This window comes from Dipodomys spectabilis, unplaced genomic scaffold, assembly GCF_019054845.1.
Source record: "Dipodomys spectabilis isolate Male_0828 unplaced genomic scaffold, ASM1905484v1 ptg000069l, whole genome shotgun sequence".
Lineage (NCBI taxonomy): Eukaryota > Metazoa > Chordata > Mammalia > Rodentia > Heteromyidae > Dipodomys > Dipodomys spectabilis.
The window spans coordinates 6167333-6184393 of NW_024870746.1; the positions used below are offsets into that span (position 1 = coordinate 6167333).

General features: G+C 49.4%; 2 protein-coding genes across 3 annotated transcripts; one reads left to right on the forward strand and one right to left on the reverse strand.

Annotated features, from left to right (window-relative positions):
• The first annotated feature begins 2546 nt into the window (after positions 1 to 2546).
• Gba (glucosylceramidase beta) lies at positions 2547 to 9915 on the forward strand. Of its 2 annotated transcripts, XM_042681514.1 has the most exons (11): positions 2547 to 2735; positions 3259 to 3346; positions 3568 to 3759; positions 3887 to 4033; positions 5052 to 5185; positions 5396 to 5568; positions 6044 to 6281; positions 7559 to 7783; positions 8114 to 8277; positions 9082 to 9198; positions 9286 to 9915. In XM_042681514.1, exons 1-11 carry the CDS (start codon positions 2709 to 2711, stop codon positions 9386 to 9388), a joined length of 1608 nt encoding a protein of 535 aa, XP_042537448.1. In that variant the 5' UTR covers positions 2547 to 2708; the 3' UTR covers positions 9389 to 9915. The 2 variants fall into 2 exon arrangements, with proteins under 2 accessions (XP_042537448.1, XP_042537449.1); XM_042681515.1 differs by lacking the exon at positions 2547 to 2735 and having other exon boundaries at positions 3262 to 3346; positions 3536 to 3759.
• Mtx1 (metaxin 1) lies at positions 9916 to 16127 on the reverse strand. The gene is made up of 8 exons (XM_042681516.1): positions 15891 to 16127; positions 13808 to 13877; positions 13598 to 13677; positions 11500 to 11592; positions 11160 to 11342; positions 10959 to 11035; positions 10343 to 10497; positions 9916 to 10252 (listed from the first exon to the last, which is right to left on the reverse strand). Exons 1-8 carry the CDS (start codon positions 16020 to 16022, stop codon positions 10041 to 10043), a joined length of 1002 nt encoding a protein of 333 aa, XP_042537450.1. The 5' UTR covers positions 16023 to 16127; the 3' UTR covers positions 9916 to 10040.
• Positions 16128 to 17061: the final 934 nt, after the last annotated feature.

Below are 17061 nucleotides of genomic sequence, written 5' to 3' on the forward strand. Positions count from 1 at the left end.
GAAACAGGATTAAAGAGATTAAGTAATTTACTGATGCTCAAATAGCCAGTAAGTGGTGGCACCAAGTTCAATCCCTGCTCATCCATCTCCCAGAGACTATACTTAAATATTTTATGAAGTAGGAGAAGAAACGATGGATTTTGCTAGGTGCATGTCTTGGAAAGGCTACACTGAGATAATTCAGAACATAACAAACAAGCAAGTAATTTTCAGTGCCTATTAAGTCCCAGGTCCTGCTTATCTCACCAACTCCAGTAATAACTCTGTGAGAGTGTAGTATTGCCTCCTTTTTACAAACCAGAAAACAGGCTCAAAGACCTGGAATTAGTCAGGTTATATTGCATGTGTCACACTAAATCTTATCTGATGTGGTTTATGGAGCAACATCAGGATCAACTCCTTTCTTCTGTCCACAGAGGATGTATCTTTCTTTAGCACTCTTCAGTTCCTCCCTCCTTCCTTCCTTCCTTCCTTTCTTTTTCTCTTTCTTTTTTTCTTTGTTCTAGAGAGTGAATTCAGAGCCTTGTATTTGCTAGACAAGCACTCACCTACGCGAGCCACGCTTCCAGTCCTTTTGTTTTTACTTTAGGTTTTCAAATAGTTTCTCCTACTTACTTTGCCCTTGGCTGCCCTACACAGGCAATCTTTCTGTCTCTGTCTTCAAGTAGCTGAGATTACAGGCATGTGCCCCACCCCCACTCCATGCCTAGCCCATTGCCTAGGTGCGGAACTATTATGCCAACCTCTCGGTCCTGAGAGGAAGGAAGAGAAGTTACTGCAATTAGCAACTGATGGTGAAACAGGGAATCCAGAAAGGTGCGTGCTGACCACTCCTTCCCTCAGTCATGCTATCTCTATGCCAAGTCTTGCCCTTTCCACACTGGGCTGTATAATAACACCCCTACCACCAGGCTTCTCCTCCGAGAAGACTTTCTGGAGAACTTCCCACCCACCAAGGGTCCAGGTTCCTCTTCCAGGGAGCTCTCCAAGCACGTTACTATTTCTGTCTTCTCTGGTAAATATCTGCGTCTGTATCTGCCTCTGTGCTCCATGGGCCTCTTTAGGGCAATATCTGTGTGGCCCTATTTATGTCTTAAATATTTGTATGGCCTCAGAATTTTGCTTAGCAAGCCTTTCTTTATTAGTATTGTCATTTGTATCGTGTGTGTGCGTGCGCGCATGCGCACGTGCATGAAGATGCGGACACACACTTGTGCACATGCGTGCATGCTTATGCGTTCATGCACTAGTGCTGGGGATTGAACTCAGGGCCTGGGCACTGAACTTTAGTTTTTTGGCTCAAAGCTGACACTCTACCACTTGAACCACAGCTCCATTTCTGGTGTTTTTGTTTTTTTTTTTTCTTTTATTGCTCAACTGGAGATAAGAGGTTCACACAGTTTTCTACCTGGGCTAGCTTTGAACTGAGATCCTCAGATCTCAGCCTCTTGAGGTTTTTGAGTGGTTAATTGGAGTTAAGAGTCTCCTGGGGACTTTTCTTCCTAGGCTGAATTCAAACGGTGATCCTCAGATCTCAGCCTCCTGATTAGCTAGAATTACAGGAGTGAGCTACTGGTTCTTGGCTAAGTGTTACTGTCCTTATTTTTTTTCCTCCCCCCCTCCCTCCCCCTCCCTCCCTTCCCCCCTCTCTTTCTCTCTCTGCCACTCTGAGCTCTTTTGCTCAAGGCTAATACTTTACCATTTAAGCCACAGCTCCGTTTCTGGGTTTTTAGGGGTTAATTGGAGATAAGAATCTCATGGAAGTCAGGCACTGGTGTCTCACACCTGTAATCCTAGCTACTCAGGAGACTGAGATCTGAGGATCACACTTCGAAGCCAGCCTGGGCAGGAAAGTCCGTGAGACTCTTATCTCCAATTAACCACCAGAAAACCGGAAGTGGTGCTGTGTTCGCCTTGAGCTGAAGAGCTGAGGGACAGCACCCAAGTCCCATCACACACACACACACACACACACACACACACACACATATACACACACACACATCTCATGGACTTTCCTCCCTGGGGAGTCCTCAGATCTCAGCCACACCTGGCAGTAACACTTTTATAGAGTCCCATCACACACACACACACACACACACACACACACACACACACACACACACACACACACACACACACACACACACACCTCTCATGGATTTTCCTCCCTGGGGAGTCCTCAGATCTCAGCCGCACCTGGCAGTAACACTTTTATAGTTAGTGCTGGGAATGAAGCTCAGGGCTTCACATTTACTAGCAAGCTGTCCACTAAAGAGTCCCCAGCCCTTAGTATCACTTAAAATTTTTTTGCTACATGTGCTTGCTGTGGCCTACTTTCTCTGAGATTTAGGTGCTTTTACCCAGTTTTCCACTCAAATCCTTATTCTATGTTGTGTTCTACAAAAACCTTCCAGAATAGAATATCGAGAACCAGAGAGAAGCCAGTAAAACCCATTATAAATATGGCTGCAATTGCTTCACTTCCTGGGTCATGTGACTCTTCCCTCAGTTATCATATGACACACTGGGTCATCCACCTCAGTGTGCCGGAATAAAATCTGCAGGGCAAGCTCAGTTCCTCCAGCAGTAGTAGATTATATAAAATTCACACAGATACCTGCATTCTTGGTTTTATTTAGTGAGTCCTTTATCAGTTTGAACCTCGGAAACTCCTGGAAGTCTTCTTTCTCAGAAACCCCGAAGCAATGACATTTTCAAGCCCTCCGGGAAAGGTAAGTGGCAGGTTTCTGGTTACTTTGCTTTGGAATTCATTGAATAGATAATCTTTTCGACACAGCCGTCATGGCTCTTTCAGCAAAGCACTGACGAGAGGTGGGAAGGATCAACTTGAAATGGGCAGAAAAGGATGAGGAGAATCTTCCTGGTGTGGGGAGGAGGCTCTCACCAGCAAAGGGAGGGCTGCACCCTTATAAGGAACACTATAGGGATGGGTATGTGGCTTAATGGTAGAGTGTTTGCCTCACATGCATGAAGCCCTGGGTTGGATTCCTCCATACCACATCGACAGAAAAAGCAGGAAGTAGTGCTGTGGCTCAAGTTGTAGTGTACTAGCCTTGAGCAAAAGAAGCTCAAGGACAGTGCCTAAGCTCTGAGTTCAAGCCCCAGGACTGGAAAAAAAAAAAAAAAAAGATAAACTAGACTGTGGGCACCCATAGACAGCCAAATGCTGACCAGGAAAGTATTGAAGTAAAAAGAGGGGGCTTGCCTTCTACTCATTTCTCATCTTGTTCTTAGGAGTGTCCCAAACACTGGAGCTGGGGAGGCATCATGGCTTCCAGTCTCATGGGATTGCTTCTACTTCAGGCAGTGTCATGGACATCAGGTGAGACCAGCAGGAGGAAGGTGGCACTGAGCATCCTTCTGTCTTCCAGTGTACTGGTGGTACAGTTTCAGTAGTGGCTCAGCCAACATTTATGAGTGATTGAGAGCAACCTGGGGTAGGAGAAACAACTTTTTGAAATCCATGTTTATTCTAATCAGCACATCCATTTCCTTCATCCACCCCCTTCGGCTCTTGCTCCTGCTTATGCTCCTCCCTTGCAGGTGCCCGTCCCTGCATACCTAAAAGCTTTGGCTACAGTTCAGTGGTCTGTGTCTGCAATGCCACATACTGCGACTCTCTTGACCCCTTAACCCTCCCTGCCCCTGGTAACTTCAGCCGATATGAGAGTACACGAGGTGGACGTCGGATGGAGATGAGTATGGGAACCATCCAGGCCAATCGCACGGGCACAGGTAATTACTATGCTCCTTACCTCAGAGCCAGGTTGGGTCCCTGTCATAAGTCCAAGTCATGCCAGTGGCCACCATGGAATTTTTCCTCTGTGTGCTAACAGGCTTTCTTTTCTCACGGTTTCCTCAGGACTTCTACTGACCCTGCAGCCAGAAGAGAAGTTCCAGAAAATGAAAGGATTTGGAGGGGCTATGACAGATGCTACTGCTCTCAACATCCTTGCTTTGTCACCCTCTGCCCAGAATTTGCTCCTGAAATCATACTTCTCTACAGAAGGTGAGGAGAGAGACATAATACCATTATCACCAGAGCCTCACACTTGCTAGGCAGGTTCTCTGCTATTTGAACCCACACATTCCTTTAGTTATTCTGAGCCAGCCCTTTATTGCTTTATTTATTTTTCAGGTAGGGTCTTGCATTTTTTACCTAGTGCTGGTGTTGGATTGCAATCTTTCCACCTATGCCTCCTGCTTAGCTGGGATGACAGGCATGTACCACCATTCCTGGCCGGATGGTTAAGATTGGAATCTTGCCAGGCGCTGGTGGCTCATGCCTATAATCCTAGCTATTCAGGAGGCTGAGATCTGAGGACCACTGTTCAAGCCAGCCCGAGCAGGAAAGTCCCTGAGACTCTTATCTCCAATAAACCACTAGAAAACCGGAAGTGGTGCTGTGGCTCAAGTGGTAGAGCCTTGAGCTGAAGAGCTCAGGGACAGCGCCCAGGCCCAGAGTTCAAACCCCACGACCGACAAAAAAAAAAAAAAAAGATTGGAATCTTGCTGATTTTTTGCCTTTAACCATGATCTTCCCTATCTGTCTCCTGAGTAGCTGAGATAACAGATATAATCTTACCTAGCGATGGTTCTTCTGTTCTTCTTTTCCTGCCTTTGCAGCTGCCTCCTTTTGGTGGGATTAGGCATATGAAATCAGGCCTGAATATTTGGTTCCTCTCTAAAGGCCAGTAAAATAAAATTGCCCTGTCTTAGGCTCAGAGGGCTTGTGCTTCATCTGGGTCCTGGCCTCTTGCCCCACCTAGAGCCCCAGGTTTCCTCTGGCTCTAAGATTCTATTTCAGAACGGCAAGTGATAGAAGTTCCAGCAAGGAGCAGTGACTCAAACCTGTAATTCGAGCTACTTGGGAGACAAAGATTGGGGAATCATGGTTCAAGGCCAGCTTGGCAAAAAGAAGTTTATGAAACTCCATGTCAACCAGAGAGAGAGAGGGAGAGAGAGAGAACCCCCAAGTTCCATATTCTCCTATTGGACTCCCATACCTTGGGCATGCTTTTCTGTAGGAATTGAATATAACATCATCCGGGTACCTATGGCTAGCACTGACTTCTCTATCAGTACTTACACCTATGATGACTCCCCTGATGACTTCCAGCTGCACAACTTTAGCCTTTCAGAAGAAGACACCAAGCTCAAGGTGGGCATTCTGGCTGCCTCAGGCCCTGATGGCATTGTAATCTGGGGGTCCAGTTAGGGCAATGTATAAAGATGATAAACTTTCTCTGCTTCCTGTTCTGTCCTGGGATTGGGAGGGTAGGAGATGATGGCTAGACCTGATGTGCAGGTTAGGCTAGTCCATCTGTGTTCCAAGTCTGGGTATCTCTCTCCTTGCTATGTGTGCCTCTAGATACCCCTGATTCACAGAGCCTTGAAAATGACCCAGCGCCCCATTTCCCTCTTCGCCAGTCCCTGGACATCGCCTACTTGGCTCAAGACTAATGGGGCAGTGAATGGAAAGGGGACACTCAAGGGTCAGCCAGGGGATATCTACCACCAGACCTGGGCCAACTACTTTGTCAGGTAAGAAATCAGAATGTCAAGGGTGTCTGGACCAGCTTTTCCTTTGGACACCATAGCCTATGTCCCTGGACTTGGGTCCATTTTATTTATTTATTTTTTTATTTATTTATTTTTTTTTGGGTCCGGTAGTGGGGCCTGAACTCTGGGCCTGGGCGCTGTCCCTCAGCTCTTCAGCTCAAGGCTAGCACTCTACCACTTGAGCCACAGCGCCACTTCCGGCTTTTTTCTTTTTGCTTATGTGGTGCTGAGGAATCGAACCCAGGGCCTCAGGCATGCAAGGCAAGCGCTCTACCACTGAGCCACCTTCCCAGCCCCCTTGGGTCCATTTTAGACCTGCCTTTCCTAGTTCATCTTTTTACCTTCTCAACCTTTGAGACTTAGGGCTATCAGTTTCCCTGCTCCATCAGGATTCCTATTCCTTGGGGTCCTGGTCTGTCCTTTTAGCCATGATCACTCATGTTCTTTCCTCTGCCAGGTTCCTAGATGCCTATGCTGCATACAAGTTAAAATTCTGGGCAGTGACGGCTGAGAATGAACCTACTGCAGGGCTGATTACTGGGTACCCTTTCCAGTGTCTGGGCTTTACTGCTGAACACCAGAGAGACTTCATTGCCCATGACCTGGGTCCAGCCCTTGCCAATAGTACTCACCGCGATGTCCTGTTGCTCATGTTGGATGACCAACGCTTGCTGCTCCCCAGATGGGCAGAAGTGGTAAGGGTCATGACCTCCATGAGGACCCCAGTGTCCCAAAAGTATAGCATACAAATGATTGGCTCCAAATTTAAGAGTACCTTTCCTGTTCAACTTTTTTTTTCTTTCTTTCTTTTCTTTTTTTGGTCTGTCGTGAGGCTTGAAATCTGGGCCTGGGCACTGTCCCTCAGCTCTTTAGCTCAAGGCAAGCACTCTACCACTTCAACTACAGTACCACTCCCTTTTTTTTTTTTTTTCCTGAGTGGTTTGTTGGAGATGAGTCTCATAGACTTTTCCTGCCCAAGCTGGCTTTGAACCATGATCCTCAGATCTCAGCCTCCTGAGTAGCTAGGATTACAGGCATGAGCCACCAGCACCTGGCTGTTCAACTCTTTTTTTGTTTTGTTGTCAGTTATGGGACTTGAACTCTGGGCCTTGGAGCTCTCCCTCAGCTCTTTAGCTCAAGGCAAGCGCTCTACCACTTGAGCTACAGCGCCACTTCCGGTTTTCTAGTGGTTTATTGGAAGAGTCTCATGGACTTTCCTGCCCAGCCTGGCTTTGAACCTTGATCCTCAGATCTCAGCCTTCTCAGTATCTAGGATTACATGCATGAGCCACCGGCACCCAGCTTCAACTCTTCTTTTTGTTACCAGTACTAGGGCTTGAACTCTGGGCCTGGGTGCTGTCCCTGAGCTCTTTTGCTCAAGGTTAGCGCTCTACTACTTGAGCCACAGCTCCACTTCCGACTTTTTTGGTGCTTAATTGGAGATAAGAGTCTCAGCCTTTCCTACCCAGGCTGGCTTCAAACCATGATCCTGAGATCTCAACCTCCTGAGTAGTAAGAATTACAGGCATGAACCACGAATGCCTGGCTTTTGGCTTCTGTTCAACTTTTTTTTTTTTTTTTGCCAGTCCTGGAGCTTGAACTCAGGGCCTAGGCACTGTCCTTGAGCCTCTCTGTGCTCAAGGCTAGCACTCTACCACTTGAACCACAGCACCACTTCTGGCTTTTTGTTTATGTGGTGCTGAGGAATAGAACCCAGGGCTTCATGCATGCAAGGCGAGCACTCTACTTCTAAGCCACATTCCCAGCCCTGTTCTTGATTACTAGGACACCCTGGGCTAGGGCTAGGTGCCCAAGCTCTGAAGACCACTGGGTGGTCACTGTAACCCCTTCTAGTTGTATCCATCTTAGTGCCTACTTCGTGAGAATCCTAGCTCCTTTTCCAGAATCCTCTGTGCAGGTTTCTGGGCCAGTGGTTCCTGTTTCTCAGTGGTCCTTTCCTTTCCCTGGGCAGGTACTAAAAGACCCAGAGGCAGCTAAGTACGTTCATGGTATTGCTGTACACTGGTACCTGGACTTTCTGGCTCCAGCAAGATCCACCCTGGGGGAAACACATCGTCTTTTCCCCAATACCATGCTCTTCGCCTCTGAGGCCTGTGTGGGCTCCAAATTCTGGGAGCAGAGTGTGCGTCTGGGTTCCTGGGATCGTGGGATGCAGTACAGCCACAGCATCATCACGGTGAGCCAACTATCTTCCTCCCATAAAGCAGACCATAATAGATACCTTCCTACAATCTCCAAAGGTTGACAGGTCTTTCTCCTCAACTGCTAGTTTACCCTTTGGGGCAATTCTAGGATGTCATGATCATGCCTTACCTTTCCTTCACAGAACTGTAGCCCATAGCCTCTTACTACATGTTTGGAGCCAAGCTAGACAACTGCATCTGCCACCAATTTCTTGGCCCCCCTCGTGATGCCCCACCTTCAGTCTCCTTCACAAGGCTGAGGCATGTGCCTTCTCTGAGGATCTCTTGTGTTGAGTATTTCTTTGCCCTGGTCTCTACTGCAGAACCTTCTCTACCACGTGTCTGGCTGGACAGACTGGAACCTTGCCCTGAACCCTGAAGGGGGACCCAACTGGGTCCGCAACTTTGTCGACAGTCCCGTCATTGTGGACATTGCCAAGGATACGTTTTACAAACAGCCCATGTTCTACCACCTTGGCCATTTCAGGTGAGTTGAGTAGGGTGCCACCATGCCACACCAAGCCTATCATCTGCTGCATCAGGCTTACATCACCCTAGACGAGCGAGCAGGAAGGTGCATAGGTGGGAATCTCAGGAGAGGCACACCCCTTCTCTCTTGCACCATGTAGGCAGGAAGTGATTAGGTGGTAACTAGAAACAGATAACTCTGGTTATTAGAAGCTGGCACTGGGATGTGGGAGGGTAGGAGCAGGGCCCAACAACACATCTTGAGAACTTAAGAGTTAGAACAGAGCTGGAATTATAGACTTGTACCACCACACCCAGCCTTGCTTTGTTTTACGAGCCTTGTTCTGTGTTGTTCAGGCTGGACTTGCAACTTGCTGTTCTCTTCCTTCAGCTTCCAGAACTATACTGATACTATAAACATATTAGCATGCCAGCCTTAGGGCAGAGCTTTGGCAGGACTTATGAGGCGGTGAGAGGTTAAGAAGAATAAACTCTTAGATGAGGATTTTTTTTTTCTTGCCAGTACTGGGGCTTGCGCTAGGGACTAGCTATTGCTAGTACTGTCCCTTAGCTTTTTTGCTCAAGTCTAGCTCTCTTATCACCTGAGTCACAACTCCATTTCTGGGGATCTGCTTGTTAATGGGAGATGAGAGTTTCATGGACTGGGGCTGGTTTTGAATTGCCACTGCCAGATCTCAGCCTACTGAGCAGCTAAGATTGTAGGTATGAGCCCACTGGGTGCCCAGCTTTAGATAAGGGTTTCATAGGTGGTACCCTAAGGTGCTGGACTGAGGTCTCAGATGATGCCTGTTCCCACATGCAGCAAGTTCATTCCTGAAGACTCCCAGAGAGTGGGGCTTGTGGCCAGTGAGAAGAATGACTTGGACACAGTGGCACTGATACGACCTGATGGTTCTGCAGTTGTGGTGGTGCTAAATCGGTAAGGACAAGGGCAGGGGAAGGTCTGGGCTGAGATGAAGTGTTGGGCCTCAGCAGGCTCACTCTCAGCTACTCTTTCCCTCCTCAGCTCTTCTAAGGATGTACCTCTTACCATCAGTGATCCTGCTATAGGATTCCTGGAGACCGTCTCACCTGGGTATTCCATTCATACCTACCTATGGCGTCGCTAGTGATGGAGCAGACACTCAAGCAGATACCTGGGTTCAGCATGGACATTAAAAGGACAGTCAGCTCATGTCTGTGACTGAGTAGGGCACAGTAGGGCCAGTGTGAGCTTACAGTGACACAGGCTCAAGGGTAGTGGTTTGGGTGATTCACTCTACTCTCTAGTAGGTACCAGGGGCTGGAGGCCTCTAAAGAAAAATCAGAAAGCCCTAATGTGTCCCCACCCCTCATGCTTGTAGAAGTGTGTGCAATGTACTAGTTGCCCGTGGAAACTGGGCCTAGGCCCAGGGTGAGCTCACTGTACAAATAAAGATGGTGGGGGAGGGAGGTGAGCAGAGGAGACTGGGAAGACTGAACCCAAAACTGGGGATTGTTTGTCTTTCCTGGAGATGGAGACTGGGCCCATGCAGGAGCAAAGCTAAAGCAATTTCAGAAGCCTAGTGCCAGTGGGTAGGCTCAAGCACCCAGGGCCCAAGCTAAAGCACAAGCTGAGACACTGGCAGCACATTTAAGGAGAGAAGGTTTGATCCCAGTCAGTGCGAGCGGCTTTATTCTGGGGGTGGGGAGTACCCATTTCTGGCTGTCTCAACAATGGGGAGCCAGAGAGACCTATGGAATGCACAATTGAAAAACCAGTCCTAAGAGCATGAGGACAAATCATTCTTCATCCTCCTCAACCATGTCCAGGGCCCGGGTGCCTGGGGTATGAGGAGGGGCTGCCCTCTGGATAGAGATGATTCCACTGAGCAAGGCATAGCCCACCATGGCTACCAGCCCTGCTAACACAGACAGGATCTGGTTCCGGCGCCGATTTGGCTCCTCTTCAGTATCTGGGGCTGCTGGTGTCTGACGTGGAGGTGGCACTGCAGCTGAGGAACAAGAAAAGGAAAGTGGGCAGGGAGCTAGTTCCTGGATCCCAGGCATTCCTCCCAAGACTGCCCCCTCCATCTGCTCCTTACCTCCATCCCAGGGAAAGTAGAGGCTAAGAATGTGGGAACAGTAGACACAGAGGTTTTGCAACCCTCGAAGGTGTATCTGCAGTTTCCCACTGGGCATCTTTACCTGCAGTAGCAGTGCCAGGTGGCTAAAGACAAAGGCATCCAAGGATGCAGGGCTGGAGAGAAAAAGGTAGGATAGAGGACAGGTGGGCAGAGGGGTCAAGATGGAGCTGGAAGAAATACCAGTCTAGGGATGTGGGGAGGCTCTGGGCAGCATGGGGCCACCAGTGGAGGGACAGGACACACAGTTCCTGGTCTGGTATGAGAAGGGTTCTCTAGGTGGCGCCAGCCAGGCCCTGAATGGGGCTCTATCCTAGAGCTGCATAAAGGGCACATTGAGTGCCCCACACCCTGCAGGCCGCTCCTGTACCTGGCGATCCTCCCACCCCATCCTCCTGTACCACCAAGGAGGCTCTGGCCCCACACACAGCCCCATTGTCATTACAGCCAGTGTCTGTCCTAAGGACTTCTTGTCTAGAGCTTGAGCCTACCTTTCAGCCCCAGCCTGTGCCCCAGCAGCTACTTGTGAACCCGTAGTCTTCCAACCACCCTTTAACACCCCAGGAGTCAGACTCACGCATCTCCAAAGAAGAACTTCTGAGAGCCCAGGCGCTGAGAGAGAAGGGTTAGGCATTCCCGAGCCTCCTGGTACAGCTATAAGGGAGGAACAGGTAGGCATGTGGCTGTGGGAAGAGTGTTACCTCCCCACCTGGGCACTCCATTTCTGGCCATCAACCTTGGGGTTCATCTCATATAGCAGCCCCTGTCCCAAAGCTACCTCCTTCTCCACTTCTTCCTCATTCTCAGGACTGGGCTTCCCATTCGTCAGCTGCAGCCGCTCCATATATTGCCGCTGCATGCGGCCAGGTAGGAAGAAGTTGAGAGGAAAGGGCATAGCCTCTGCATACCACTTCCGGGTCACTTCTACATAGTTCTTGGTGTCTATCCAAAAAGTATGTATCTGGATTGGGTAGGTAGGAAGGAAGGAAGGGGATGTCTGAACTAGTGTACCTGCCTGACACAGAATAGGCTTCTGACCCCCACAGGGCTCTGTGGGGGTATATCAGCCTGACCCTTCCCTGCAGGCTGTGAACACTGGGAGGTCTATACATACTTACCAACACCGGGAGCAGTTTTTCCTCTAGTAGAGACATGAAAGCCAAGGTGTCAGCTCCTTGCCGAGCTGATAGATCATAATCAGCATTATACTTCTGTGAAAGAAATATTCATGAAACTGATGTTGGGAGGACTGAAGGGGCACTTCCCTGGTAGGGAAGGTAACCTCATTAGCCTCTCTGTGTAGCAGAGGCAGAACAAAGAGCTTTGCCCGCTGAGGCCCCCTTACCTTGGCCCAGCCAGCACAGCCTGTTGCTGTTGGCTGACAGCCTGGGCCTTGGAGTCTGCTGGCCGTCAAGGTCCTATGCCCATTGAGGGGGGGGGGGGGAGGAAGGAAAGCCTGGCCACAAACTAGGAGCAGCTCCCAGAGTTTCCACGGAAAGCTGGCAGCAAGCCTGCTGACAGCAACTTTCTAACAGTAACGTCCCAATCTAGACACCACAAAGCTAACGGCAGAGCTCAGCTGCAGGTTGAGTCTCAGCCCATGCCTAAGGAACTAAGGGACACGATCCTCATATTCCTTGGACCCAGTGAACTCACCCTTTCCATCTCCCCGGCTTGTTCCCTCATGGCCCAGCTCTTGACTATTTCTTCTGTTTCATTCCATAGCCTAAGTGCCACCACTAAACCTAAGTTCCACCCATATCAGTTTCATCCTGCTCTATCTTTCCCAGCTTCAGTCTGTTCCTCAGCACATATCCTTCCACACCCTGAACAGCCTTTATCGCTGTGTAATCTCTTGAACACACACACACACACACACCCCTATATCCTCCCCCCTTTGGTGGTACTTGGGGTTGAACTTCATGCTTGATATGCAAGTTCTCTACCACTTAAGTCATGCCTCTAGCTTAAGTACAATTCTTAAAACTCACTGAACCTCAGTTTTCCCCCTGTAGCATAAGAAACATTAATATGTTGAGAGCCAACAGTAAAGTTTAAAGATCTTAACCCTGGTGCTCACTTGAAGGCACGTACAAGGAGCTGGCTTACTTAAAAACACCAGGTGCCCGGGATTGCTTTGCTATGTCTGCAGAGTTTGTTTTACTTTCTACCAGTTGACCTTGTCTTGTTTTTACTGCACTCTGTTTTTACTGAAATTTTCCTTGGTTTTCTGGACTATTGTAACCTTATGTTACCTCTTGACTTCTAATAGTATATCTTAGGGAAAGGTAAAAATAAACGGTGCTACAGTCTTGAGCTGCAGACCTCCCGACCCCATCCTTTGTCTTATGTCTTTATTTTTCCCGTCCTCGTCCCCTAATTCAGGATTCCCTTTTGTTGCCGGCAGGCTCCGGCACTAATAATCATCTTCATCTCTTAATAGGCTCTATTAGTAAATAATGTAGGGGAAAACACTTTGGAAATGAGAAAAAAAAAACTTTATACATGAGGAATCAAGGTAATGGTCCAGGCCCTGTCAGGAACTTTGGCTTTTATGTGTATTGTAAAGGCTTCTATAACCCACATTAATTCCCTAGCTTCCCAAGCCTTTAAATGAAGAAGAGGAGCCCATTTTGGACAATGTGTTCCCTCTTGGAATCACACCACAGATTAGAAGAACTTTTAAAGCATGATGGCTAAATCCAATAGTTTGGAAAGGTAGTGAGGGGAGTAGGAAGAGTGAGAGGACCCTAGGTCTCAGTACTCTTCTTGTAATGTTCTTTCAAATTCCCTAACCTGGCTCTAAGCCTTGTGCATCCTGAGCCCCATATTCACCCCAACCTGGTCCCTGAAAACAGAGAAAAGGCCCTTCAAAGTCCCTATCCAATCCCATCTTTGAGCATCTCATTAGAATCAACTGCTATCTTCTCTTTTTTTCTTCTTCCACCTGTGACCAGTTTAAGACTCCTTGCCTGTCAACTATACAGAAGGCACTATGTCTCTGTATATTTCCATAGTGCCTTGAGCTTAATTTCTGGCCAAATGCTTTACTACAATATAGTGACATTATGTGTCTTCCCCATCAGAATTTGTGCTACTTGGTGCTCTGGGCCACCTGTGTCTAGCTTGGTATAAGTTAGGTGCTTAATAAACATGAGTTGCACTGAATTGACTGGATTTCTTTCACTGAGACCCCACCTTCCCCAAGTCTTGTACCTCTTTTCGAAGGTGAGTGATGATCTTTTGTGGTGCTGAGATGACCTCTCCTTGACTTGTCCGAAGGGCAGGCAGAGTTCCTGACATTGACAAAGAAGTATGTCTACCAGATCCTAGCTTGACTATTCATACATATTTGTGCCACATTCCTTCCTATTTCCTGCTCCTCCCCTTGCACACTCCCTTACCCCACCCATGGACACTGGATACCTGAAGGGCTCCGCCAAGGGTTGGTAATCTTGTGTACCTTGAGTGGAGCACCAGTAAATCTGGTATAGGTCTGCAGAGAAGGAAGCAGAAGGTAGAGAGGCTAAGGCATGGTTCCATAGAGGAAAGATTAAGAGTAATATTTACTGAATATCTTATGTGATATGCCCTGTGCTTTTTTTGTTGCTGTTGTTGGTCATAGGGCTTTTACTCTGGGCTTGGGCGCCGTCCCTCAGCTCTTCAGCTCAAAGCTAGTGCTCTATCACTTAAGCCACAACACCACTTCCAGTTTTCTAGTGGTTTATTGGAGATAAGAGTCTACTGGGCTGTCCGGCCTGGGCTGACTTTGAACCATGATTCTCAGATCTCAGTCTCCAGAGTAGCTAGGATTACAGGCGTGAGCCACCTGCGCCGGGCTTTATGCCCTGTGCTTTGCATAAGAAAAAAAAAATCAGCCAATGCTGCTGGCTTATGCTATAACACTAGCTATTCAGAAGGCTGAGACCTAAAGACCACAGTCTGAAAACAGCCTAGACAAATCCCAGAGACTCTTACTTCCAATTAGCAAATAAAAAGCCAAAAATGGAGCTGGGAAGGTGGCTCAGTGGTAGAGTGCTTGCCTTGCATGAATGAAGCCCTGGGTTAGATTCCTTAGTGCCACATAAGCAGAAAAAGCCAGAAGTGGCACTGTGGTTCAAGGGGTAGAGGGCTAGCCTTAAGCTGAAGAGCTGAGGGACAGCACCCAGGCCCAGAGTTCAGGCCCCACTACTGACAAAAAAAAAAAAAAAAAGGTGTGGCTCATGTGGTAGAGTGAGCTAGCCCAAGTGAAAAGTTAACTCAGATTGCAAAGCCCTGAGTTCAAAGCTCAGTACTGGCACACACGCAAAAACAGTTCCATTGGGTTGGGAATGTGGCTTAGTGGTAGAGTGCTTGCCTAGCATGCATGCAGCCCTGGGTTCAATTCCGCAGCACCACATAAACAGAAAAGACTGGAAATGGTGTTGTGGCTCAGGTGGCAGAGTGCTAGCCCTGAGCAAAAGAAGCTCAGGGACAGTGCCTAGGCCCTGAGTTCAAACCCCAACACTTGCAAAAACAAAACAACAACAAAAAAACCACTTCTATTTTACAAATAGGTAAAACAAGAATGTTGAAGCCACAGTGCAGGTGGCTCACATTCAGGAGGCTGAGATCTGAGGATTGTGGTTCAAAGCCAGCCTGTGCTGTAAAGTCTATGAGACTCATCTCCAATTAAGCACTAAAAGCTGGAAATTGAGCTGTGGCTTACGTGGTGAGGTGCCAGTCTTGAGCACAAAAGCTCAGGGACAGTGCCCAGGCCCTGAGTTCAAGCCCCCCGGTCTGACACCAAAGGGAAAAAAAAAAAAAAGAAAAGAAAAAAAGAAACAGATTATGGATATGTCCCTTACTAGATATCAGCTATGAAAAACCCTCCCCTCCATCTTGTCTCCTATTTATCTACTTGTTGAACACCTATCTTTTGGAAGCTTTTCCTAACCCTCTTCTTGGAAATAATGACCATGTTCTCTTTAGTGACACAACTTGAGTGGAGGGACAAAGTCTTACTCATTTTAGCATGGCAATATTTGGTATTTTGTAAGATGCCCAATACATGCTTTTACAACTAGAGAGAGTGAAGGAACAAAGTGAAACAAATCTGATGTCAGTGCTCTTTCTACAGTCTGGCTGAGGGCCGTTTGCTCCAACAAATAGGCTCAGTAAACGCTGTTTAGTGGGAAGAAGAGTGTGGATCGCTGAGAAACCAGGACTGCCAAGCCTAAAATCCCTGAAACCCCACAGAAGGGATGGCCCCAAGGTCACACAGCCATGGAAAAGCAAGGACTTCGGCCTATCTCCTGGATTCCCGATCAAGCCTACTGTCACTGGTACCTGAACTCTAGGAAACTACGATAGGGTATTCAGCCCACATCGGTCTGGCCACGCTTTTGGATTGCCTCAGTTTTCCCCAAAGAGCCTGTGCTGTGGCGCCAGCAAAGTTCGAACGCTTGACTAGCTCGAGCCCCACCCCAGTCCTCTAGGGCACAGCAAAGAGCGCCTGGGTTACCCTCACCAGAACGGTCAGGCTGTCCAGGTCCACTGACGGCAGCCCCCAGCCCCCAGACCAGCAGAACAGCTCCATGGGCGCCGCCATCTTGTACGCCCTCTGTACCGGAAGCACTTCCTTCTGCGCCAAAGCCTTCATTCGCAAGGACACGCCCCCCTCCACTGCCCCTCTGGCTTGTTGTTGTGGGGGACATGGGGGGACCGCTGTGGAGACGCGACTTTTCTGGGTCGGGGAGGCGTGGCCTCTCTCGGTTGGGGAGGCGCGACTTCTTTCGGATGGAGAGATGTGGCCTCTCTCTGCAGGGTAGACCCGGCTTCTTTCGGCTGAGGAGGCGTGGCTTCTCTCGGCGGGGGCGGTGCGACCTCTCTCGAATGGGGAGGCGCGGCTTCTCTCAGCGTGGGCGGTGCGACTTCTCTCGACCGGGGAGGCGCGGCTTTTCTCGACCGGGAAGGCGTGGCTTCTCTCGGCGGGGGAGGCATGGCTTCTCTCACACGGAGAGGCGTGGCTTCTCTCGATCGGGGAGGCGCGGCTTTTCTCGACCGGGGAGGCGTGGCTTCTCTCGACCGGGGAGGCGTGGCTTCTCTCGACCGGGGAGGCGTGGCTTCCCTCACACGGGGAGGCGTGGCTTCTCTCTGCAGGGAAGGCTTGTCTTCTCTCACATGGAGAGGCGTGGCTTCTCTCTGCGGGGAAGGCCCGGCTTCTCTCCACCGGAGAGGCGTGGCTTCTCCCGACTGAGGGAGTGGGACCTCGCGAGGCGGGGCCGCGGCTTTCGGGGGATAGCGGCCGAAGGCTCAACCAATGGCGGCCTTCGCAGCGGGGGAGGGTAGGCGGCCAGTCTCGCCTGGGAGAGTCACAGCGCCTCGGTCTACAGAAGCCCCGACCCGCTGAAGGCTCGGAGGGTCTAGGAGATGGGGGTCTTATGTTCCTGGTCCGGATCTCTGGACAGTTGTCAAACTGTACGTGGCCTGGCCCTCCCCGAGACCTTTCAGTGCTCGACCCCAATTCGGGGCTACGGGGGGGTCCCCCGGGCCGCATGTTTTCCACAGCGCGTTATGTTTGGAGCGGCCCCGCTCCGCCCGTCGCCATGGAAACAAAACAGGGGCGGTGGCGACGGCCAGAGTGAGGCCGGCTGGGGCCTGGGTGGGGGAAGGGGACGTGGGGCTCGCAGGGTGTTGCC